The sequence below is a fragment of the Euphorbia lathyris genome, chromosome 4 (assembly GCF_963576675.1).
Source record: "Euphorbia lathyris chromosome 4, ddEupLath1.1, whole genome shotgun sequence".
Lineage (NCBI taxonomy): Eukaryota > Viridiplantae > Streptophyta > Magnoliopsida > Malpighiales > Euphorbiaceae > Euphorbia > Euphorbia lathyris.
Window position 1 is genome coordinate 10,844,308 of NC_088913.1, and position 25,868 is coordinate 10,870,175.

At 32.1% G+C, this 25,868-nt stretch overlaps 1 protein-coding gene across 2 annotated transcripts; it reads left to right on the plus strand.

The window, feature by feature from the left end:
- The first annotated feature begins 15,449 nt into the window (after positions 1 to 15,449).
- Positions 15,450 to 22,361, plus strand: LOC136225428 (RNA pseudouridine synthase 4, mitochondrial). Of its 2 annotated transcripts, none has more exons than XM_066013433.1 (10): positions 15,450 to 15,851; positions 15,960 to 16,008; positions 16,122 to 16,261; positions 18,185 to 18,232; positions 18,327 to 18,407; positions 19,304 to 19,417; positions 19,967 to 20,068; positions 20,212 to 20,320; positions 21,139 to 21,185; positions 21,539 to 22,361. In XM_066013433.1, exons 1-10 carry the CDS (start codon positions 15,507 to 15,509, stop codon positions 21,896 to 21,898), a joined length of 1,395 nt encoding a protein of 464 aa, XP_065869505.1. In that variant the 5' UTR covers positions 15,450 to 15,506; the 3' UTR covers positions 21,899 to 22,361. The 2 variants fall into 2 exon arrangements, with proteins under 2 accessions (XP_065869505.1, XP_065869504.1); XM_066013432.1 differs by having other exon boundaries at positions 15,813 to 15,851; positions 15,960 to 16,017; positions 16,118 to 16,261.
- Positions 22,362 to 25,868: the final 3,507 nt, after the last annotated feature.

The window sequence follows — 25,868 nt, forward strand, 5'->3', positions numbered from 1 at the left end:
AGGTACGGTTCCTCCTTTCGGATACACCATTGTGTTGTGGTGTATAGGGAGGTGTCCATTGTGAGCATATCCCACATTCAGTTAGATAATTCAGAAAATCATCTGAAAGATATTCGCCACCTCGATCGGATCGAAGTATCTTTATTTTCTTTCCTAATTGATTTTCTACTTCATTCTTGAAGCATTTGAATTTCTCAAAAGCTTCGGACTTGTGCTTCATTAAGTAAACATAACCATATCTGGTATGGTCGTCTATGAAGCTTATGAAGTATCTGAATCCTCCTCTTGCTTGGACTGACATAGGACCGTATACATCTGAATGTATTAATCCTAGAGTGTCTGATACACGCTCACCTTTATTACTAAAGGGTGTCTTTGTCATTTTACCTTTTAAACATGCTTCGCATGTCTCCAATGATTCAGGATCAATTGAATCTATAAGCCCATCTTGATGTAGCTTAAGCGTGCGTCTTTTGTTTATATGGCCTAAACGACAATGCCACAAGTAAGTCGAATTATCTAGCTTATGTCTTTTGGTATCAATTGCGAATACAGAAATTTTGTCATCTAGCACATAAATCCCATTTTGTGATATAGAAAATCCCATCTCTATAAAACTCGCAATGTTTGTCTTTTATTGAAATATAAAAACCGTCGTCAACAAGACGGCTAATAGAAATAATGTTTCTGGACATTTCTGGAACATACAAACAGTTCCCTAATTCTATTACAAGCCCAGAGGGCAAACTTAAAGCATAATCTCCAACAGCGAGGGCGGCAACTCTTGCTCCATTTCCTACTCGCAAGTTTATGCTTCCTTTCTTCAATTCCTTGGTCCGATTTAGTTCCTGCATATTTGTACAAATATGAGATCCGCATCCGGTATCAAGTACCCAAGATTCAGACTGTGAAATTGTATTTATTTCAATATAAAACATACCGGATGTTGAAGCACCGTCTTTTCCCTTCTTGAGGGAGGCTAGGTACTCCTTGCAGTTCCTTCTCCAATGCCCGTCTTTACCACAGAAGTGGCACTCTCCCTTGGGCTTCTTCACTTCCTTTCCCTTAGCTCTAGTGGGCATGGCCCTCTTGCCTTTCTTGGGATGTTTAGGATTCGGAAAATTCCCCTTCATCTTCTTTGATCCCTCTATGACAAGAGTCGGTATTGCCTTGTCTTTCTTCATATTGGGCTCAACTGACTTGAGCATATTTGCAAGCTCTTCAAGAGAGGTTTGCAAGTCATTCATCTGGTAGTTCATGATGAACTGTGAATAACTCTCTAAGAGGGATTGAAGAACTAAGTCTATGCTTAGTTCGTTATCCATCGCGAATCCAATACTAGAAAGCTTGGTAATATAGCCGATCATCTTGACACAATGTGGCATCACAGATGTGCCCTCTTGCATCCTGCAACGATATAGCAATTTTGATATCTCGTAGCATTCGCACCTAGTTTGTTTCCGAAACAACTCCTTTAGGTGCATGATGATGGAATAGGCATCCATTTCCTCATATTGCCTTTGCAATTCCGGTGTCATCGATGCAAGTATGATGCATCCCGCATGATCGTCATCAGCTTTGTGCTTCTGGTAAGCATCAATCTCTTCGATGGGAGCATCATCAGCTGGGACATGGGGTATCGTTGTATCAAGTACATACCCTATCTTATCGAACTTCAAAATGATTTTGAGGTTACGAAACCAGTCGGTGAAGTTTGAACCGTTCAACTTGTTATCGGTAAGTATATTTTGCAAATTGGTTTTAGTCATGATTTTAAGAGTGTTTTAATTTAAACCTAGGAGTGAGAAAGAGTAAACATACGTTATTCATTTGCCTTAAAATACATCAATCTAAAATTATAGGTCTTTTAGTTCATCTTAGATTGCTCCCACTATTTTGCCAAATTAATAGCCCTCTATATTAATTCGAAGAATTTCATAAATCCTTTAGTGAGCTAGGATCCTAACTCCTGAGGTTTCACCTTGAGTTTGCTCAACAAGCTAGTCTCATTTGTTAGGTAGATTCATGTAATCAATCACATCTTTGATGTGATTCCTAGGTTATTGGGTTACTAACCACATTAGTAACTAATATGCTATTCATATTAATCCCAACCATATTGCCCATTAGTTTATGATAACATGAGTTTGCTCATCCAATTATCATAATCTAATTTAAGTATTACCCCATATTCATGAAAAGTTGATTTTCAATAATTCAGGTATTACCATAAGACCTCGAGCTTGAGTTTGCTCAACAACCCAAAGGCTCCCAGTACTGCCGGCTGAATTATAATATTAGGGAGGGGCAACCGATTTTAATAACTTACTTATTTACTTAACTTTTAATTAGTGAGAGATTTTTATTTTAAGTCTCATAATCTAACTTAGTCTTGATTTGTTTTAGCATACATCAGACACATACATTGGTGTTATGGACATATCATCTAAATTATTCCGTCGAGCCAGAGACGGAATAAAAGGCCAAACCTAGGGAAATACTAACTATTACATATTTTTCTTTAGGTCCTCCGTCTTCTCCATGGCGCCTTGAAATTACATATTAATTTCTATATTACTAAAGAAAACTTCAATTAACTTGAAGGGAATTAGATGAGATGAGAAATTACAATAGATAGTAGAAAGGCATGACTCGCAATCCCTATTTCAAAAATACCAAAAGACTAAAAAGAGGGTCCAAATATGTCCATAACTCCAAACATGCATAGACTCAATTAAATAAATTTAATTGGTTGATTACATAAAATACTTTATGTAATATTTAGGTTAATCACATTAACTCATCAATTAACTTTCATCCAATTTTAATTCTAATAGTTTAGTATCTTCTATATTAACCTTTTAGATTAATACAACTATACAAAACTTTATTTATGCATGTTCCAATTATTTTGATTTCAATTCATTTAATACTTTTTATTTACAAATAGGTAAAACAAACTTTTAAATAAATTCATTCATTCGATAATCAAAACAGAAAACTATTAATTTCTGAAACATATATATATATTTAAAACTATTTTAAAACGATTTTAAAATACGTGGGTTTCGGGATGGGCCCGAGGACGCGGCTGCTGCCGTTTGGCAGTAGCCCTACTGCGCCTGGCCCCGCCGCTGCCTCGCGGCAGCGGCGGCCAGCCGCATGGTGGTTGCTGCCGCGAGGCAGCAACCGTAGGACAACGGCGCGACCCGAGCTGCTGTCCATTTATTTTATTATATATATATATATATATATATATATATATATATATATATATATATATATATATATATCAGTTTTAAAACGGTTTTAAAACGATTGTCAGAAAATAAGAAAACCTATTATAGATTTTCCGTTTTATCTTTAGAATCAATAAAATTAACTTTTATAAATCTAACTATAAAACTAATAGATTTTGTTATAATGATTATCAACCAAAATAATTAGGAACATATGCATAAACTATTTTAATTAACCATTAATTAAAACTTATTTATCTTTAGAACTAATTAATCAAAATAGATTTGTTAATTAACCTAACTATAAATATTTATTCAGTGTGATTGAAAAACTTCTAAATTTTCATATATGAAATAATGGATTTAACGCAGGCTCTGATACCACTGAAGGAAAATAGGCAAACGTTTGGCAGCAGAAATATAAAAAATTTAACCTTTTTCCATTAACCCAAGATCCGTTAATCGTTATTTCATATAAAGAGGGATAGAAGGAAGTACCTTTTGATGTTCTATTTACTGTTGCAATCGAAGTGCCCACAACTTTTACTTCGAGTTTCCGAGCACAATACAAAAACACAATCCAAAATCAAGTTAGATATCAACCGTATAAAACAATCAAGAATAGATTGTCTCTAATAAATCAACACAAGATTAAGGAATAAGAGAAAGAGATGAAAATCAATTGAACGGAAGGAAGCGGTGGATAATCTCGTCCTCAATACCGTGGGTCGAAATTCTCTCTCTCGGGTTGTGTATGTGTATCTCAAAAATTACATGTAGGGGGGTATTTATATTCTCTTGTATCTAAACCCTAGTTAGATAGAATTAGGTTACTGAATAAGAATTTAATTCGGAATATAATTCTTATTTATTATTTACAATTATATCTTAAATATAAAGATAATAATAATAACCTTATAGGATAATAATAGGAGCAATTTAATCTCATTAAAACTCCTAACTTATTTATCCTTTAATTAATTTAATTCATAATTATAATCTAATTAGAATTGTTAAAATCAAATTAAATATTTATGTATTTATCATACATAAAATCGCCCCCCCCCCCCATTAACTGGGCCTTACTGGACTCAGTTGGGCTTCCATCAATTAATTAACATATGTTTCTCTTTTGGGCTCCAAGTCTTATGTGTGACCCATTAGGTTCTTATTGCTTCTAGCCGTATGCAACTATTAAATTAATTTTCACAGAATTATATTTAATCTTTGCATAACGGAATGAGTACGCGAAATGTGATTAGCAAATCCGAAACATTCCCCCAGAGCTATAAGAAGACAGGTTGATTCTACCGTTGACCTTTCCGTATTAGTTACAGTATAATTCGATCCTTTATCAACTACGTCCTTGAACTGAATCTTATGACTATGGATAATGTCAAGTCACATATAGTGAGACGTTCGTTTTACTTGTACAAGCCGAGTCAACTCCAATTAGATAGGTTAAGTGAAATCTGTATTTCAAGTCTTAAGCCATCACATTGCAAGGATTTAGAGTCAAGTCTTCCACAAGCGATCCTTGGACGTATCCCCCATTTTTCGGGAGTGACAAATGCTCAATCCAATGTATAATTATCCTGCAATTACTTCCTGTGATACCCAACGTCTGCCGTTCACACCCCAGAGTCATCTCTGTTATGGATCGTGTTACAACAGGATCAAAGCATCACATTCCATAATCCAGAATCACCAATTAACATTCCTTTGAGTCTGAGTATTAATTATACCTATTAATACCAATGAGATGAACAGGTGACAAGGATGAATCTACCCATCCTGTTATCTCAAGTTGGGTCCCCAATCCTAATGAACTCCCTTTCATTGGATCCGTGCAACTGTCTAGATTATCTGTATATCTGAAGCTTGTGAGATCAGCTCTCTGTCTTGACAGAAGACATTGTTACATGCAAGTCTCAACAGTGATATTTCAATCCTAAATATATTACTTGACTTGGGGTGGTTTTAATTTTATTAGTTATTATAAAGTTTCGTCTCACTTCATGCTTGTATGAATACTTTACTATCACTTTAAACAAACTTAGGGATTTCCTTTTATTCTTTAAAAGGGGTTGCCTTTATATAGTTACGAAACTATATCTTATTAAAACAAATGACATAAAGAACACTTCATTCATATTTAGTTTATATCCTAGAACAATTGTCTATAGGACACTAAACCCCAACACTGTATTGGTCATATCCAAATACTGCCCGAAGCAACTCTTCCTAAATAGATTTACTTGGTTTGGTGTTAAAAACTCCTTTATATGTTTTGCTGCTTCTAGGTTACACCTAACTGTGATGACGCTTTCCGTTCCAAATGCTTTTTTGTATATATATTCAGAGTCCTCCTTGGCTTTCTTTTTCGAAGAAGAGCCATGCTCATCTCTCTTCCTCTTGTGTCCACGATCATGCTGAAATTTATTGTAGATATATCATCAGGTAACATACAATTAAGCTAATTATAACGTTGAGCTAGAATGAGCTAACGTAGGCTAAAATAAGAGAGTTATCAACAATTAGGTCGTCGGTATCTATATGTTGTATCGACAATTAGGTCGTCGATATGTATGTTCTATCGACAATTAGGTCGTCGGTATCTATGTTCTATCGGCAATTAGGCTGTCTATATCTATGTATTATCTACAATTAGGTTGCCGATAGAACATACATATCGACGCATTTCGACCAAACCGAATGACTTCCTAACACCAGACGAACCCAGATAAACCCTAACACCAGAAGAAGTAAACGAAACGAAATGAAAGATTCATTCTCAAACCCAACAAATGTACATACAATACAAGAGAGAATCGCAAATGTAAAGTCAAGTTATTTACCCTCTTTTTCGTCATTCCTTCTGAATTCGATTCGTTGTCTGAGCTTCGTGTTCTCGCCACGTCCACTCGAAGTAACAGAGATTCGCCGGATGAAATGTACAGAATCGGGCAATGAATCGCCGGAAAGTTAGAGAGAGGGATAGCGGGGTGTTAGGTTAGAGAGATGGAAGTTCGAATGTTAAAGAGCAGGGAGCGGAGTGTTAGAGAGGAGGGCAAGGTTGGAATTTAGTTAATGAAATGTGTTAGTTTTGGGGAGTTTTTCAAAATGGGTTAGAAAAAAAACTAACACCTTAAAAGGTGCTAGTTTTGTAATTGTCCCTTAAAAAATTAAAAAATTAAAATTGCCACCAATATTAAAAAGTGTAAAGTTGAGTTAGCAGAGTGATCCTACCGTGAGTGCAATTTACCCGGTATATATATATATATATATATATATATATAAAGAGTAATTATTATTATTATATATGTATTAATAAAAAGTACTACGAATTTTCAAGCCTAAAATTTGTTTATTGTGTATTAGAGTATATTTTGAACATTTATCTAATTTTTTTTTATTAAAGAAGTACTTATCTCTTATTTTATCTAGGGTTCATAAATTATTGGGTTAAGATGCAAAAAATACTTCTAACATTTTGGGTCATAAGTAATTTTACCGCTAACGTCTAAAATGATGCAATTTTTTACCCCTAACGTTTGTAGCCAAGAGTAACTTTACCCTAACGTTGATAATTTGGGTCAATTTCAGACACTATTATAAAACACAAATATTTTTATTCCCTATTTTGCACTAGACCTGGGCATGGGCCAGACTCGGATCGGGTCTGTCGTGCTTTTAATAAAACCTGACGAACCCAAGCCCAGCCCAGCCCCGTAATAACTTGAGTCGGGCTTGGGTTGGGCCTAAAATATGAATCCTAAGCCTGTCCGTCCAAGCCCATCTGTATATTAAAAAAATACAATTAAAATGTCATACCAACTTTTCTTAATAAAAAAATAGTACACATAATACAATACTTAATAAGTTTGGAAAAAATCTAATAAACTAATTGTCTATTGGTGGCAAGGTAAGTATATATATCATCTCATAAAAAATATAATTATTTTATATTTATAAATTATAATATATATATATATAGTATATCGGGTCGGGCCGATGGAAAATTCATATAGCCCAAACCCGCCCAGTTTCTGGCGGGCTTATACGGGACGGGCCTGACACCAATTTCATGTGTCTAAGCCCCACTAAATGGGTCTGGGCCTGGACGGACCGGGCAGGCTCATTGGCCCATCCCCAGGTCTATTTTTTGCACAATTCCATATCACTTCGTTCTAAAAAAAAGATTTCATATTTTTTTATAATTTAATAATAGAATTAGAGATTAATATTTATAAATTCGGTGAATTTTTTGATTTTTTTTGTCTTATTCGTAAAAAAAAACAGTATATTTTTTTATTTTTTTTCACATCCCAACATATGTTTGTGATTTGTTACTGATAAAATGACGCACGTGTGAAGTGTAAATGACAAGATTCATGACCAAGAAGACAGTTTGATAAATTATTTCTAAAATTAACCCAATTTATCAACGCTACGGGTAAGATTGCACCATATTAGATATTAGAAATAAAATTACTCAGGATCCAAAACGTTATTAAAATTTCTAAATGTAAAATCCGGTTAGATAGGCTGGCCCAATCCAACCATGAACAGATATGATCTAAATTTTAAACATCTAAATCTTTTTGTTTTTTTCTCGTAGATTTGTGAATGGCTGATTTTGTGGTGATGATGTTTTGTTGAAAGTCAAGAAAAGATTACCTGTAAAACGGTGCACCGAACAAACAAGAGGATTAATTGTACAGTCATAACCAAACACAAAGTTTGGTAAGTCCAATAAGACTTTTTACAGTACACTGTACATATAATATAGATGCATGTACTAATTTTATTAAAATAGTTCATAGTTTAATATGATTACCATTGTTTAATTTATGCCCAACCTCCATCTTCTTCTATCTTCTTCTCCTCTTTGAAAACCCTCATCTTCTTGAATTTACTTTGAAGAAAAAGAGGGAAATATATTTCATCTGAATTGTATCAGTTCTTTATTATTCTTTCATCTGTATCAGTTCTCTATTATTTTTTCGTTTATACCTATTTCGAATTTAGCACGAACGGAAACTACTTGGTTGCAACAAAAGAAAGGATTTACATCCAATACTCAGAATGACTTAAATGATGATGATTGGATTGCAGATGCTTTTCTACGGATTTGGATTTATGAGAAGTATATTTTTTTTTCTTGTTCTTTTGTGTTTTTAATACCTTTTGTGGTTATTTTTACTCTTTATAGTCGTTTTAGTGCCGTTATCGATCTTGTAAGGGTTTTATTCGTCTGAATTGTACCAGTTCTCTATTATTCTTTCGTTTATACATGTTTCAAATTTAGCACGAGCGGAAACAGTTTATTTTGTTCGTGGATCGATGGATCTACGTGGTTGCAACAAAAGAAATGATTTACATCCGAATGTTGAGAATGGGTTAAATGATGATGATTGGATTGCAGATGCTTTTCTACGGATTTGGATTTATGAAAAGTATATTTTTTTTTCTTGTTCTTTTGTGTTTTTAATACCTTTTATGGTTATTTTTACTCTTTGTAGTCGTTTTAGTGCCGTTATGGATCTTGTAAGGTTTGTATTCTTTATGTTTGTTTGTTGTACTTGTTGTTTGTTCATCTATTGAAAATACAGGTGTTTCCATAAAAAAATTAGGATAAATAATTATAAGGTCCCTGTGTTTTTACTTAGTATATTACTTAGTCCTTCTGTTTTTAGAAATAACTATATAGTCACCCAGTTTTTGTTTTTGTTAACTCTTTAGTCCTTATGTTTGGATCAATTGTCAAACTATATATGAAAGACAACTTTTATTGTAATCTCATTATCTGCATATCTGCAAAATATTTTGTTAGCTTTATTATTAATATATTTAATCAATGAAGTTAAGTATTTTTTTAATAAATATATTATTTATATTATTATTTTTTGTATACTTACAAATATATTAAAGTCCTTGAAGGACTTCTTTATACACTATATATTTGTGGCATGATTTTTTGCGGTGCTTTATTCATTTGTGATCAAGATTTTTAGTCCAGCTGGCGACCTATAGTTGTGAAAACTTGTTGAGGTAAAAATAGGCCAACATTTTGAAAAAAATTGTCCTCATCTAGCAATGAATATATAAAAATGTGAAATAAATATGTCTTCATCTAGCAATATCATATTCAAACTCATTATGAAATTATTATCTTTTGTGTTAAGTGCTTCCCATAACCTAGTTATCCTAACTCTTATTCTCCATATGTCTTTTTCGGTAGAGATGTAATTAATTTGGTTGAAGCGAGGTTTCATTTACAACATTGTCATACTACATGAAAATAAATTCATTAAAAAAACACACCAAAATACAACAAATAAAGTTAATTTGTACATTATTTAAGAGTTCAATTTTGTAAGAAATGTATAACAATTTAATCATAACTTAAACCAACAAACGATTTTTTCAAATAACAATGTACAACATAAAACAATTAAAAAGAATCATATAACCAGTGGCGGAGCCAGAGCTCAAAGTCCGAAGAGGCTCTACTGCATGAAGATTTTTTTTTCTTAATAACGACTTACGACTTTAATTCATAGTAGTCAAATTAAAATTTTCAAATTTTTTATAATGTAAGGGTAAATTTGATCTTAATTGGAAATGTTAAGGTGCAAAACAACTGAGCTTCAATATAAAGTAACCATAAGGTGTAAAAATATCCCAACGTTTATACTTACGAACAATTTTACTCCTAACGTCTAAAATGCTGCAATTTTACCCTTAACATTGGCAGCCAAGAGCAATTTTACTCCTAACGTTGACAAGTTTGGTCAATTGGAGAAATTATTCATCAAATTGTCTTCTCGGTCATGAATCTTGTCATCTACACTTCACATATGTATGTCATTTTATCATCCATTAGTAACAAATCACAAATATATGATTAAACATGATTTTTTTAAAAATATACTGTATGTTATCGCTCATTAAGGGTAAAATGACTCGTGTATGTACACATTAGAGGTATTTATATACTTTATCCCTATAAATTAATATTACTAATTAAGAGCTAAGATACAAATAGTCAATTTAAACTAAAAAACATACAATTAAAAATAATAAAGGAGAATAAAAATGATACTTAGGTAGTAATATTGACATTTTTAAAGGAGTATGAGGTTTAAGGAAAAAAATTAAAATGAGATAAAAACTAACAAAATGGAGATTTAAACATGGGACCAATTGGACATAGATATTCCTTTAATTACCACTAAGACCATGCAAACTTAATTCTATGTCATATAATCACGTCCTATATTATAAGTACTAATTTTAACTATCTTGGGGGCTGCTCGAGGCTTAACCACTGTTCCTCAAGGGTGTTCCGGAGGGCCGGATGACCGACCCTCCCCGCCCCCTCTGGATCCAGCCCTGCATATAACTCTAATAAAATCTAACATAGCCGTACCTCAAGGTTTTTAGTTTGTGAGGTGTAAATTTGTGAAGAAAAAATCACAAACTCTTTACATTATATAATACAATAAATTATAATTGATGTTCTAAATAATAATACCTATTAAATATAAATTATTAATGTGTTATTATATATTAATCAATACAATATCTCTTAACCTACTTCATTAATAATTTGTTGTTATAACATTAATTAATAGGGTAAATAATTTATTAGTCCTCTAGTTTTTACCTAACACACTGTTTAGTCCTCCTATTTTGAAAAACACATTTTAAGGTCCTATCTTTTACCAATATTAACTTTGTGGTCCTTTTATCTATTTTTATAACCGACACGTGATAGTTAGGTAGGCATACATAGATGTCTTGTATCGTTTCGATTAACTACTGAAATCAGCAAAGTGACCTAATTTAGACAAAATTCAAAATTGAGTGGTTTTAGTTTTTTTCATAAAAATAACTGACGCGTGATAGTCAGATGAGCATATATAAATGTCTTGTATTGTTTCCGTTAACTATGCAGTAAAATGACCTAATTGAGATAAAATTTAAAGTTAAATATTTTTTTAAAACAAATTGAACTTAAATAACCATTTTAAAACAATAATATAAATTCAGTGACTAAGGCCCTGTTCTTTTTGACTGAAATTAAATTAAATTAAATTAACTTAACTGAACTGAACTGAACTGAATGCTACTGAACTGAACTGAATTGAACTGAACTGAACTGAACTTAACTTAACTTAACTACACCAAATAATTCATTGAACTTAACTTAACTGAACTGAACTAAACTGAACTGAACTGAATGATGCTGAACTGCACTTAACTGAATTGAACTGAACTGAACTTACTTATGCTAAAATTAAGTCAAAAAGAACAGGGCCTAACAATACCTTTAACTAACTAAGTTAGATGAAGTGTATACGTTGAAAAGGAAATAAGTTAGATGACGTGTATTTATTTCTGTTACGTGTACTTTTTCTCTGTTACTTTTACTATTTCCTATAATATATGACCTCGTTTAATGTAACAACGAAATTCCAATTACTTCCTTGGACCACCAACAAATTCTATTATTTTAAAATTAAAACACAAATATACATGCCGTTTTACATTGAATTAGGCACGAAAACATAACCTTTCAAAATTTAAAAAGACTAAAAAATTATTTTTTTAGTGAAAAACTAAAAAATTAAACACAAATTGTTATTTTTTTAATGAAAAACTAAAAATTACTACAACTATATATATAAGTAGACCCCAATACTCCAACTTTATAGGCATATTCAACCCCACAAAAATGGCTAAACAACAAACATTTCATAGTTATAATTTTCTTCTTCTACTACTAGTACTACTACTAGTCTCTCATTTTGTCAAGTCACAAGGTAATGAGGAGTTGAAGTTAGCTCGATGCCGTTCTTTGAAGGGTGTAATAGCTCGGGATTCTTTGAAAGGTGTAGCAGCTCGGGATTCTTCCGTTCGGGTAACTCTCCGAGACATTAAGTATTCAGGACCGAGCCATAGTGGTGATGGTCACAGTTACAAATCAAGAAATTATGGTTCTTCGGCTGCCACGAGTCCTAGTCCCGGCATAGGACATATGATTCCCTCTCCCCCTTAACCCGACTCGTTAGTCTAGTCTACTTTCAGCTAATTTCATTCGTTTTCATCCACTTTTAGATTTTGTTACTTGTTCTGGTTTTGTTTTTATTGGGGATTTTCTTTTTCTTGTATGAGAAGCCGTGTTTTATCTTTCTTCTTTTGTATTTTGAGTAGCAAGATATGAACTTTTTTTATGAACAATTCAATAATATATATCAATCTATGTCTATCATGGAGAACTTCTACTATACACCAGATGTAATACATCCGACCAATTAAAAGAATGATAGATCCCAATTCACGGAAGATGATTAGTGTTAAAAAATAAAAGTATGAGAAGTCGTGTTTTATCTTTCTTCTTTTATATTAAAAGTATGAGAAGTCGTGTTTTATCTTTCTTCTTTTGTATTTTGAGCAGCAAGATAGAAACTTTTTTTTTATGAACAATTCAATAATATATATCAATCTATGTCCATCCTGAAGAACTTCTACTATACATCCGACCAATTAAAAGAATGATAGATCCCAATTCATGGGAGATAATTAGTGTTAAAAATAAACATCTGCATATGTCATTAAATGATTATCGGGTGTATTATACTGAAAGTATAGTAGAATTTCTCGTCTATCGTGTTAAGGTTACTTATATCAGTTTAGCTTTTTACCGTCATTGATTTCTTAACATAATAGCAAAGCTTTTAAAACCAAATAGTGAAAGGTTTAAATATCGTAACTCTATTAATTGTTTAGTTTTTAATATATGATAGAGTGTGTGTATATTATACGCACTTCAAAATCAACTAGCATTTGTGTGCACGAGTATGTCGCATAATCCAAATGGCTACACAATTTATCCGAATAGTTTGTCATAGAAAAACATATCTTCTTATAAGTAACGATCAAACTAACATTAGGACGGATCTAAAATTCACTGATATGAGATGCTTTTTTTTTGTAATTTATAAGTATTCAATTGATATTTCTTGGATGCTTTTGTAGAAAAAAAGTATTGCCCCGTATACAATTCTATGGAGTTTTTTGGGATTTTTAAACTCAGTCTCGTGTTTTAAAACATGACAAATAAAGATGTTGAGATTTATTTTATTAGCTAATAGGATCCAAAATACTAACACTGTTAGAAAATGATTACGTGACAATCAAAGTCAAAAAGGCAAAAAATATTTTTATCTTTTTATTTATATTAATTTTTTACATTACTTTTGTTTTAATGTCGACCATCCACTTGTCATGAACTTTTTCTCCCTACTAGATTAAAGGGAGAGAAAAATCATGACACGTGGATAGTAGACGTTAAAACAAAAGTAATGTAAAAATTAATATAAAAAAAAGCAAAAAATATTTTTTTTTAACTTTTTTACTTGACTGTCTTGTCATTGTTTTTTAATGGTGTTAGCATTTTGGACTCTATTTGTTAACGGAATGAATTTCAACATTCTTATTTCTCACATTTTAAAATAAAAGATTATATTTGAAAATGATAGAAACCACATATTTTATTTTTATACTTCCTTTTAATATTAATCAAATTACATGATTTGAATCTGAATTAATCTAAACTATCGATTTAAAATAAAATATTGTATGATTAAATAACAAAAATAATAATTAAGGTGTAAGTGGTAAACAACAAGTCTTGGATTGATTGAGGAATGACATGATTTTATTTATTTATTTTGAATCTAATTAACTCATTGAATAATCACATGATAATCAACATAATACGTAAACAATCTATTTACATGAATCCTCACCTAAAACTTAACATGATATTTTTTGGGATAAGATATAAAAACATACGTAATGTTGGTATTTAAAAATAATTTCATCCCTAATGTTCATTATTAACAGAGAACTCTACTCGCTTATGAATTTTGCTATCTTCACATTAGTAACAGGACAAAAACAAGTTTACACACGTAAAACAATAATAAAAAGCTAAAAAAGTATCTCATGTTTCATACCTACATGTGTATATACATTATATTTTTTTACTTTTTTTTTAATCACGTGTGTATTCATGTCTTTGATTTGTTACTAATGAATGATAATATAACGTAAAAATAGAATCGTAATAATGAGATTCATGACTACATATGGTATAAATATAGTCTGAGAGTAAAATTGATTCAATTTAAAAATACTAGAGGTATAATTGTGCCTGTTTATAAAGTTAGTTTTATAAGAATAAAATTTTATTGGACTGTCGACGTTAAAAATATTTGTATATTTTTATTAATTTTTATTTTATATAAGCTTTGCTTATTAAGATTTTTAAGAAAAACAAATTGGGTCTTTTTGGGCTTGGTTCGATTAAAGAAATTTACACACAAAGTACATTTAAAAAAAAAGGCAAAGTAGGAAAAAAAAAAAAAAATGTTTGTGGTTTACCTTATTTGCAAATAGAGGTCTGTAGTTTAAAAGTTTGCAAATAGAGGTATGTGGTATGCTTTTTTACAAAACAAGTTATTTAAAATTAAACTTTTAAGTAATCGATGATAATAAGAGCATTTTTAAAAAAAAATTCAATTACATTTATATATTAACAAAACACAGATCCCAAAATCAAATTGCAACTATGTAAAATGAACTTAAATATCATTTTAATTCATAAACTGTCAAATTAGTAAAAAACGTAAAATTCCACCATACTTTTTATTGTTTCGATTTAGAAAGTTGTTTTTTTCGGGGGTTATGTTTTGTTGATATGTAAGTATAATTTTTGTTAAGATAAAAATATCTTTGTTTATAATTAGAACTTAAATATGTAATTGTAATACTTTGTTTTGTAAATAAAACATAACATAGACCTTTATTTGTGAACTTTTAAACCACATGCCTCTGTTTGTAAATTGTACAAACCACAAGCATTTTTTCGTACTTTTCCTTTAAAAAAACTATCTATAATTATACCAAATCATAGTTTGAATTACGTCAAACTAATAAAATTATTAGTTTTAATTTATTTTAAAAATTAGAGTTTATAAATTAAGAATTTAATTTTTTTAATTAAAATGTCATATTTTATTTATTATATATAAAAAATAAAGATATATTTAGAATTAAATTTGATAATAGGATATAATTATAATTTTATAATCAATTGTGATATTAATGTAAAAATCCCGGTTCATAAACCCTTCTTCTCCCCTTATCAAACTCACAAGTCATAACCGATAAAAACCCAAAAATTCCACTCCGATGCCGGAAATCTCCCATCTCCGCCGTGTCATCCACTTCCGATCGGTACTTTACGATTTCTTCCGACACTCTACAAGGTCTCATTCGGCCGCCCATGTTCTCCGCTCTCACTACGCCACCCTTACCCCACATCCACTCGAAGATCGAAACAATGAAAACGAGAAGGGGAAATGGTTCACTTTGCCTCCGTACACTCCCTCAATCAATGGTTCATCATTAGGTAAAGCAATAGCTGCAACTATTCCAGATAAACCGGCGACTGAAACGACGGCGCTCAAGTGGATCCTTCGTTGCTGCCCGGAACTTCCCAGAAACCTTGTGCAGAAACTATTCCGTTTGAGACAGGTTTTACTTTTGAATCTGATATTCCTCATTTTATAATTTCTTTGTCAAATTGAAGTTTTTTGAATTTAGATTGTGTAATTGTTTCGTCTATGGTTTGATTGGTTGCAGGTTCGAAGAGAGTCCTCTAATCTAGGTGATCAAGCAGACAATAATCGGGGTTAAAAGGGTAACTGATAATGCTTTGATTTGATTAAAAGTTTCATTGTTTGTTTTTTTCTGTGAGATTGGAAATGGTACCAATTTTATTGTAATGAAATGGCTGGAAGGTAGCAGCGAAGGATTTGATGCATTTAGGAGATAGAATCTTTCTTCCTAATACAGTCCAAGCATTGCCCGCGGAGTCTGAGAGACAGCATCACCATTACAATGAAGAAGAAGTGAACTTCGTTCGCAGCCTTGAGCTGTATAAGGTTATTAGCTTTGACTCTGTTAGTTTAAATATAGGGGTGGCAATTCATGTTTGTGTTGTGTCGGGTCAATTATTGGTAGGGCTGTAAATGAGCTGAGTCGCTCATGAGAGCTTGACCCTGTTCAATTTTGATTTACAAATGAGCCGAGCTTGAGCATGGTGAAACTCGGCTTGAAAACTCGCGAGAAGACTCAGTTATAAGTTCGTGAACAAGCTCCATTATAATGTTCATGAATAGGCTCGTGAGCAAGTTCGGTTTAATTTTTTATTTTTTTAATAATAGTATTAGTATTATTCTTTAAAGGGGTAAATGTAAAATTAAGTAGTTTTAAAACCTACAAAATATTAGGTGAGCTCGTTCACAAACACAATAAATAAGTGATAAATGAACTATTCGCAAGCAAGTAACTTGTTTATTTGTTCACGAGTTTTGATCACGAGCTTGCTTATGAAAATAATTAATGAGTTGTTTAAGAGCAAATTCATGAACAAAATTAACGAGCTGCTCGCGAGCAAATCCCGTGAACAAAATAAACAAACTCCTCAGGAACATGATTTTGAGCATGAGCCGGCCAAAGCTCGGCTCGGCTGACTCAATTACAACCCTTTATTAGGTTAATGACATAAGTCTAACCTTAGCCTAACCAAAAGACTTCGTGTCATTATCGTACCAATCCAATCGGGTTAGTTCGTGTTATGTTCGTAGGGTACATGTAATTTAACTATTTTATTTTCAATGATGATATTTAAAAATATAGGAAGATATTCTAAGTGTTTTTGTCATTTTTGGATTAGTAGGTTAATTCTAACTATCAAAAAGTTTGATCCAAAAAATATCTAACAAATTCCTAATCCACTTATATTATGTTGGGTTCATGTATGTGTTCACATATCATGTATATGTTTACTATACTATCTAAGAATGACATGTAAATATATGGGAGGTTCGAGTCGTGTTCGCGGGTGATAATTGTAATTTTATCAATTATCGTGAGGCAGGGACAATCACCCTAGATGGGAGAGTTGTTCAGGCCTCGAATTGCTTCCGGTATTTAGGATCTATTATCCAAACGGATGGAGAAGTAGATGGAGATGTTGCTCATATGATTAAAGCTGGTTGGTCGAAGTGGAAGAGTGCTACGGGTTTCCTTTGTGATCCCGGCATGCCTAATAGATTGAAGGGAAAATTCTACCGGACGACAATTAGACCAGCATTGTTATATGGTACGGAGTGTTGGGCAGTGAAACACTGCCACATCCATAAGATGTCGGTGGCGGAGATGCGTATGTGAGACAAAAGTAGGGGTCACATCTATTGAGAATAAAATGAGAGAAAACCGACTAAGGTGGTTTGGCCATGTGAGACGTAGAGCGCTTGATGCGCCGGTTAGGAGAACCGAAGAGTGGCAAATGGATGTAGTGGTGAGGGGTAGGGGAAGACCTAAGCAAACTTGGAGGAGGGTGATCGAGAGTGATATGAGTTTATTGGGAATTGAGGAAAATATGGTAGTGGATAGGACGGAGTGGAGGGAGCGAATCTGTGTCGCTGACACGACTTGATTTTCACGGTTTTATATGATGGTTCATGTTAGCCGACCCCGAATCATTTCGGGACTAAGGCTTTGTTGTTGTTGTTGTTGTTGTTGTATTAGATAACATGTAAAAACATAAGCGAATATAATAATCATTTTGAAAATCATGTCATTTTCGAGTTCGCATATCAATCCTATCCTAACTCAAAAGTCCGTGTCAGTTTCGCATCAAATCTAAAATGATGCATCTTTAATAAACTCTAATCCACTAAAACCGTATTGGGTTCATGTCGTGTTGTCGGGTACTATACACAATTGCCACCTCTATTTTGAACGCGTATAAGCTTAATCATAATTTCAAAAATTTGAATTAATGTGGTTTTTGGAGATAGGATGAGGCCATTATTGTCATCAATAAACCTCCTGGATTGCCTGTTCAGGTTAGCTACAGTTTAAATTGCTTCTTCTTGATTGTTTTTCCATTCTTTTACACGCATGGGAGCTAAAGATTTTCTTTTAAACATGTTTGGACAGGGTGGTGTTGGCATTAAAATAAGCTTGGATGAACTGGCTGAGTGTTGTTTAAGTTATGACTACTCTGAACCTCCTAGGCTGGTGAGTTTGATGAATTCTTATAGCCATTTAATACATTATATACATCATGATAGTTGTTAAAGGCTCCAGGACCTTAGCACCCCAAAGGCTGGTGCTGACACTCAGTCAACCACCAAGGGGCGCCTTTGTGCGCTTAACCGTGGTTATAAAAGGCATGCATATTTGTCATGTGGGTTTTGTTTAGGGCTTTAAAAGAGTTAGAAATGTTTAATCTCCACCATTAGATTAGACACATCGAGTGTCCAAAATAGAGAAATAAGCAGATATGGGAAAAAAGGAGAGAAAGAAGAAGCAGACAACAGCGAAAGCATCATCTTCTATTGTTCGAGGAAAAGCTCGTGCAGTTCTTCGAGATGAGGAGGAAAAAGAAACGGACTTTGTAGATAAGTATGATGAGGATCATTTCCTTGGAGAAGAATTTGATGATGTTGGAGATGAGGAGAGTGATGGTAGTGAGCGATGAACTTAGAGACTTTTGATGAGAAGTAGCTATTAGTTATCTTTACAATTTAGTTGGACACTTGAATTTTATTTTAGAATATGAGATTTATTGCATGTTAATTTTTTTTATTAAAAATATTATCACGGTGTAGTAATTATTACATTTTGATTTCAGAATTTATCGTTTCTTATATTTTAAATATTATTATTTATGGTTCTATATTTTTAGAGGGCGAGCCTTGACGCAACGGTAAACGTTGTTGTCGTGTGACCAAGAGGTCACGGGTTCGAGTCTTAGGAGCGGCCTCTTGCCAAATAAATTGGCAGGGGAAGGCTTGCCCCCAGTACACCCTTGTGGTGGGACCCCTCCCCGGACCCTCGCTTAGCGGGGACGCGTAGTGCGACCGGGCCGGCCTTTTTTTATGGTTCTATATTTTTACTCTTTCGTTGATCAGGTTCATAGACTTGACAGAGATAGTAGTGGTATATTGGTGATGGGAAGGACACAAACAAGTACTACGGTTCTGCATTCTATCTTTCGGGAGAAGACCTTTGCAGCATCTAATGATGTGAGTAACTAGCTGTGTTACCGTGTAAATAAAGGTCTAACTCACTCCAAAAGATACCTTCAAAGATTATTATTGTCTTCCATATATAAGGAGTCACATAAATCCCTAATTGAGCAGTGTAGGATAGTTATTGCATTCTTTTCACGCCCAAATCATTTGGAGCGTGAAGGTGACATAAAATTTAAAAGAATTAACTCACCCCCAAAAGCTACCTTCAAGAGAATTGACTCACTTAAATGAGCCATGTAGCGCTCTAATTAAGCAATGTGGGATATTTAACACGTCATCTATGGATATGCTCCAGATGGTTCTGAGCTTTGTATTTAATGGGCGGTGTTAGATATCTTGTTTTACTTAATTAGGGAGCTATAAGACTCTTTATATATGTAAGAAAATTCTCCTCTTTTAAGATACTTTTTGGAGTGAGCTAACTATTTTTCTACTCTGTTTTATAGGATATATTAAATGGTAATTACAAATAGATGATGGTTATATATGTTATGTTATATTGTAGGTTAAAACTGAATAGCAATTTCACTCTTTTTTAAGGATATTGGAAATCAAAGAAGAATCCTACAAAGAAAGTACTGGGCACTTGTAATGGGAACTCCAAGACGTCAAAAAGGGTTAATTTCAGTACCACTGGGAAAGGTTAGAATTTGATTCATACACGGCTGTTTGAAACGATTATTATTTTTGTTACATTTATGTCATATATTATCATGTATAATATATAGATCACTTGACACAATTACGATATGACAATCCATTTTGACACCGAGTAATGCTTTTAGGTAGTGGTGGACAACGGTAAATCCGATCGAATAACAGTAGTTGAGAATGGCAACAACACAACTTCTCAGCATGCGGTGACACAGTATAGAGTAATCGAATCATCTCATGGTAAGCATCAATTTCGTTAATGTGCATATTTATATAGAGTATAAGCTCCAAGGCAGCAAGACTATGAAATTTAGAAAACCTCAGAAATTATAGGGATTGTTCAGTAATGAAAAACAACACTTGATTTTCAAGTTTATACTAAAAATTGAAGAAGCCCTTTTCTTTTAGGTCTTTTTTCATATGTTCCATTAGTATAAAAGGGATGGATAACTCAGGTCAATGATGTTGTAAATACAGCTATATTTTATGGGAACTTTGCTTTTAAAGAGTTTTTTTATGCTTCTGTTTCAATTACGAAAATCGAAACTCTCGGCAACTTGTACGAAATGTTACGGGTCATGTTTCCATAATAAATAAATAAAAAGGAATCTCGTTTCCTAGAAGTGGATTAATACTAATCACATGTTCAGTAAATCTCTAATATTTTCTAGATTATCTTCAACAAGCTTTGAAAATGAAAAAAAAGTCTCTTTTCCCGCTATTATGTGAGTTATATGTATCCTTTTTGGCTAAATACATGAGAACTTGACCCAAAAAACCAAATCGCCTTTTGAACTTTGGAAATGTCTCATTAGTCCCATGAACTTGCATAAAATATCCTATTAGTCCTCTGAATTTGCAAAGTAACCTATTGGCTCTCTGAGCTTGATTAAAGTGATACACACTTCAATTTGTCCAAATTTCCTCTTACGGTGCCCCCGTAGCAATAGGAGTTTAATCATGTCACATTAAGCAAACTCAAGTGGTTAATGAGACATCTTAAAGTTCATCGGACTATTTGGCTTTTGCATCTTGATAATTTATGTTGCTTAGTGCAGGGTTCACATGGCTAGAGTTATCACCAATCACTGGTAGAAAACATCAGGTATGAATGAGAACCAAAACTGTCTGCCTATATCTTTGTTTAATTATGGCTTAGTATATCAGAATCCTTTGTAATCCGATATGGCCTTCTGAACTTGTTTAAAGTGACATTTTTAATCTTCTAACTCCTATGTGGTAGAGCAAAGAGATTTGGATAAGTTGAAACGCGTATATATAACTTTAAACAAGTTCAGGGGACCGATATTTTACTTTAAGCAAGTTTAAGATTAACGAGACATTCAAAGTTAAAGAGGGTCATCCGAATAATTTGGTTAAGAACAGGGAGCCCTTGATATATTAATCCTTTAATTATTCTCTGATTTTTTTTCAAATCCTATTGTTTGGGCATGACAGCTGCGAGTTCACTGCGCTGAAGTATTAGGCACCCCAATAGTCGGGGACTACAAATATGGGTGGCAAACTCACCGTGAGTGGAAACGTTTTTCTTCACCCGATCTCGAGCAAAACTCACATGAGAAAACGCCCTGTGAAAAGATACTACCTTTCGGCATTGATTTGAAAAGCGGAAGCATTTCCGAAAAGAATCCTCGTTTGCATCTTCACTGCAAACAGATGGTTTTACCTGACGTATCTCAGGCTTTGAATGGTCTGCAAATATCCTCAGATTATAATGTTGCAGATCTCAAAACCATTGAGTTGGATGCTCCTTTGCCTAATTATATGCAAAGAAGTTGGGAGCTTTTGAGATCCTGAACAACATTCAATATAAGTATTGAAGATTTAGGATCTATAAATTCCATTAATATCGATGAAATTCGAGTCAAAATATATTCTTCCTTTTTTAATCGATAAAACGTGCAATGTTTAAGATGAAATGCACAAATTTTGCTAGTTCCAAGTCGGATGGATTACGTTTGGAGAGTCGTAGTGAGTATATTCTGCTTGGCTCCAGGTTTTCCTCCAGATGTTACTTCGGGGCCGAATCATGTGAATTAGAGTTCTGTTCACTCTGGTTCGGGGGGTTGAACGAGTTCTTATTAGGTTCTCTTATTTTTAGTTCTAGATTGTTATATTTTAGCTCTTGGAATTTTGAGATTAGTGATTTAATGTTTTGGGTTATTTTAGTCTTTTACTTATTATTTTCTTTGGGTATCGATACCCTAAAACCACAAGTTGTAATTAGTTTTATAATATTATTGAATCAACTGAAAGTAAATGTCTATTTGGTTCTCTTTTTAGCTTATTTTACTTCCGTTAGGATTAAAAAAACAGTTGTCGATAGTTAATTTGAAACTAGTAACAACAAACAGTTAGCAACAACAAGAAATAGCTGAATCAAAACGCCTTAAAATGATACTTGTTTAAATGTGTCCAATTTTTTTTTTTTTTTAATCATGTAGAGTTTAGAGCGCTAAATTTAATGAGCTATTTTAATAAGTTTAGGACACTAACGAGATATTTTTAAAAGTCAGGAGCGAATTGGATAATTTGAAGAATTGATGTATTAAAACCCTGTTTTATAAGTGGTTACAAATTCAACAAAATAGTAGGTATATGATTAGATAGATTGATTGATTTGTGGCTTTATTTTATTCCTCATGAAGGTCTTGTAACGTAACGGCTGGTTGGCCACCCACCAATTAGTCCACCATTTTTTCTAAGTATTTATTATTCAGTTTCATGTTTTCCACTACTCAACAAATTAGTATTATTGTTGTTATTATTATTAAAATAAAAAGAAAAAGAAAAAAACCATTTGTAAATGTAATAATAATGATAATTATAACAGTTTTAATGTCTGTTTGGTTTACCTATTATTTGTTGTTACGATTTGTTGTTAGCTGTTGAAAAAATAGAATTTTTTTACTTTTGGAAAACTACTTTTCATACGTATAAAAGGCAAACAATAAGGGTCTGTTTGGTTCAGCTGTTAACTAATAGCAGTTGCTGTTTGCAGTTGCAGTAAGCTGTTAGCTGTTTAATTATTAGTGTTTGGTAAAATTATATGGAATTGTTGTTGTTCGGATTTAAAATGTTTATATGGACATGTTTTAAATGAATCAACAATTTTTTTTTTTATGTTTGTAATCTGTTACTAATTATGATAAAACGATGCACATGTGAAGTATTGATGAATATATTCATGACTAAGAAAACAGTTTGATGAATTATTTCTCAAATTGATCCAACTAGGGGTAAAGTTGCTTTTGGCAGCCAACGTTAAAGGTATAATTGCACCATTTTGGACGTTAAGGATAAAATTATTTATAGCTATAAACGTTAGGGGTATTTTTTCACCTTATCCTATTATAAAATAAAAAAATGTGTTATACAAATTAATAAAAATAATCTATATAAAAAATAAAAATAAAAATAAAAAATTTATTGAACGCAACAAAACCTTGTTCTTCTGGTAATTATGTTGTAGAAATATAAATAATATTAAAGAAGAAATATATTTTATGAAAATAAGAAGGATAAAATGTTGCAGTTTTCAGAAAAAATGTTAAACACGGTGGGTATATATATCTAACCAAATACTATGTTTTCTATAGTTTGGAGTGAAACGCTAAACGTTCCTTTAAAAAGCTGAAATAAACATCCTCTAATTCTTTAACCAAATACCTAACTAAAATTCTGATTTTTAATATAAAAGGATAAACAGGATGAGAGATGAAGTAAAACACTCCCTTATTTGGAAAACAATTACTAGTCCACCATATATTTTAATGGATTGATTTAGTCCACCATATCAATCCAGTTTCATGTTTTCCACTACTATTTAAAAATTATTATTATTATTATTATTATTATTATTATTATTATAATAAATAAATAAAAAACTCATTTGATAATAACAATAAAGTATTTTTAAGGATAATAATAAAAGTCTTATTTGGAAGAGATGAACAACGGAAAAAATTGCATGGACATGATGTTTTTACATTAATGTATTATGTGGTTGAAATTTAGATTTTAGGGAAAACACAACCAAAACCCTTTGGTTTTTTCTATTTTTGTTGATCATGTTTTTTTTATTTTTTTTTGAAGGTTTATACATCATTTATTCCTGATTTTGTCCAAAAGTTTATTTATCGGGATAGTCCATCAACTTACATTTTAGTTCTTAAAACTTGTGTAAGATGTAATCAATTAATCACTCATTATAATCACTCATTATAAAAAAAAAAAAGTAAGTTACATGTGTAAAATGTATTGCACGTGTTTTAAGAAAAAAATAAAACAACCAAAGTCGTAGTATATGATTCTAATATTAGAAAATACAAGTTTTACGGTTGAGGAAGTAAGAACTTCACTTTTAATCTATTAGGTGAATTATGTAATATTTTAAGGCGTGTGCAACACATTTTCTGCCTATAACTTACTTTTTCAGCAACCAAGTGATTAATTGATTATAGGGTAAATTTCAAATAAAACCCTTGTGGTTTCACTAATTTTCAGATAAAGGATTGTGGTTTACTTTTTGTCAAAACAAGGATTGAGGTTTCGCACTTTTAATAATGCTATTAAAACTATCTTTAACGACTTGAAAATGAAAATTTTCAAGAATTAAACTTGTTCAATGTCATATTTTCTATGTAACTACATTTTCGATTTTAGAAAATCATCTTTTTTGGAACTTTCTCTCTCTAAATATTAACTTTCTCTCTCTTTACCAAACATCATCTAAATAATCTCGAAATAAAAAAGTTGAAGAATTAAAGTTGCTGAGAATATTAGTAGTTCTTAAAATATATCATTTTTGAAGTCGTCAAGGGTGATTTTAATAGTATCAATCGAAAAAAGTCCTTATTTTGCTAAAGTTGAAAACCTCAGTCTTTGTTTTGACAAAAAGTAAACCACAGTCCTTTATCTAAAAATTATTGAAACCACAGGGGTTTTATTTAAAATTTACCCTTGATTATATTTTATGCAAATTCAAATGGCTAACTGAATATTTTATAGGGGCTATCAGGACGCTGTGAATATTCAGGAGGCTAATCATATTACTCCGTTAAGTTATGATTTCTCTCTCCACGTACGATACAAAACTTAACGTAATAATATGAATGATGTGTCACGTTCCGTTATGGAGTCCTAAATTAGTAAATTTTTTTAACATTAAGCGTACATTGATGCTATTTTATATGTAGAGCATAAATTGATACAGAAGTATTTGTAATATATATAAAATAGTCTATAACATGTGTGATTCGGTGCATTTCGGCTCTTTTATATTTTTTGCCAACCGAACCAAATACCGAAATGAATCTAAAAATAAAATTGATATCGAATAGAAGTGTCAAAAAAAATTGAATCGAAATATCGGATTCGATCTAATCGATTCAATATGTGGTTTAAACCGAACCGATGTACATTCCTACCATACCGTACCATAATTAATTCTTTAATTTTCTATGAAAATTGTTTTATAAGTCAACGAATTGAATGTATGAAACTCATGAGTAGAAAATTGTATTATTGCATTTATTTTGTCGAATAGTATTGTTGAATTTTTGGTGGAGATTATTATAAGATGTCTTGTCTTAATAGACGTGCAGTAGACTTTGAGACTACAAAAACCAAAATCAAAACATTATTTATTTGTTATGGTAAGGCCACGTTATCCGGATAGAATTCTTAAAATTTAATTTTACTACTCCTATTCTATATCAGAAACTTTTATAACCATAAAACGTGTATTATGAAACGAGGACATAAA

Excerpts from the sequence above, each read along its gene's own strand:
- LOC136225428 (XM_066013433.1), top strand. The coding sequence starts at position 15,507 with ATGCCGGAAATCTCCCATCTCCGCCGTGTCATCCACTTCCGATCGGTA. Across the intron at positions 19,418-19,966 it reads CCTTTGCAGCATCTAATGAT|GATATTGGAAATCAAAGAAG; the intron begins GTGAGTAACTAG and ends CTCTTTTTTAAG. Across the intron at positions 20,321-21,138 it reads AGTAATCGAATCATCTCATG|GGTTCACATGGCTAGAGTTA; the intron begins GTAAGCATCAAT and ends TGCTTAGTGCAG.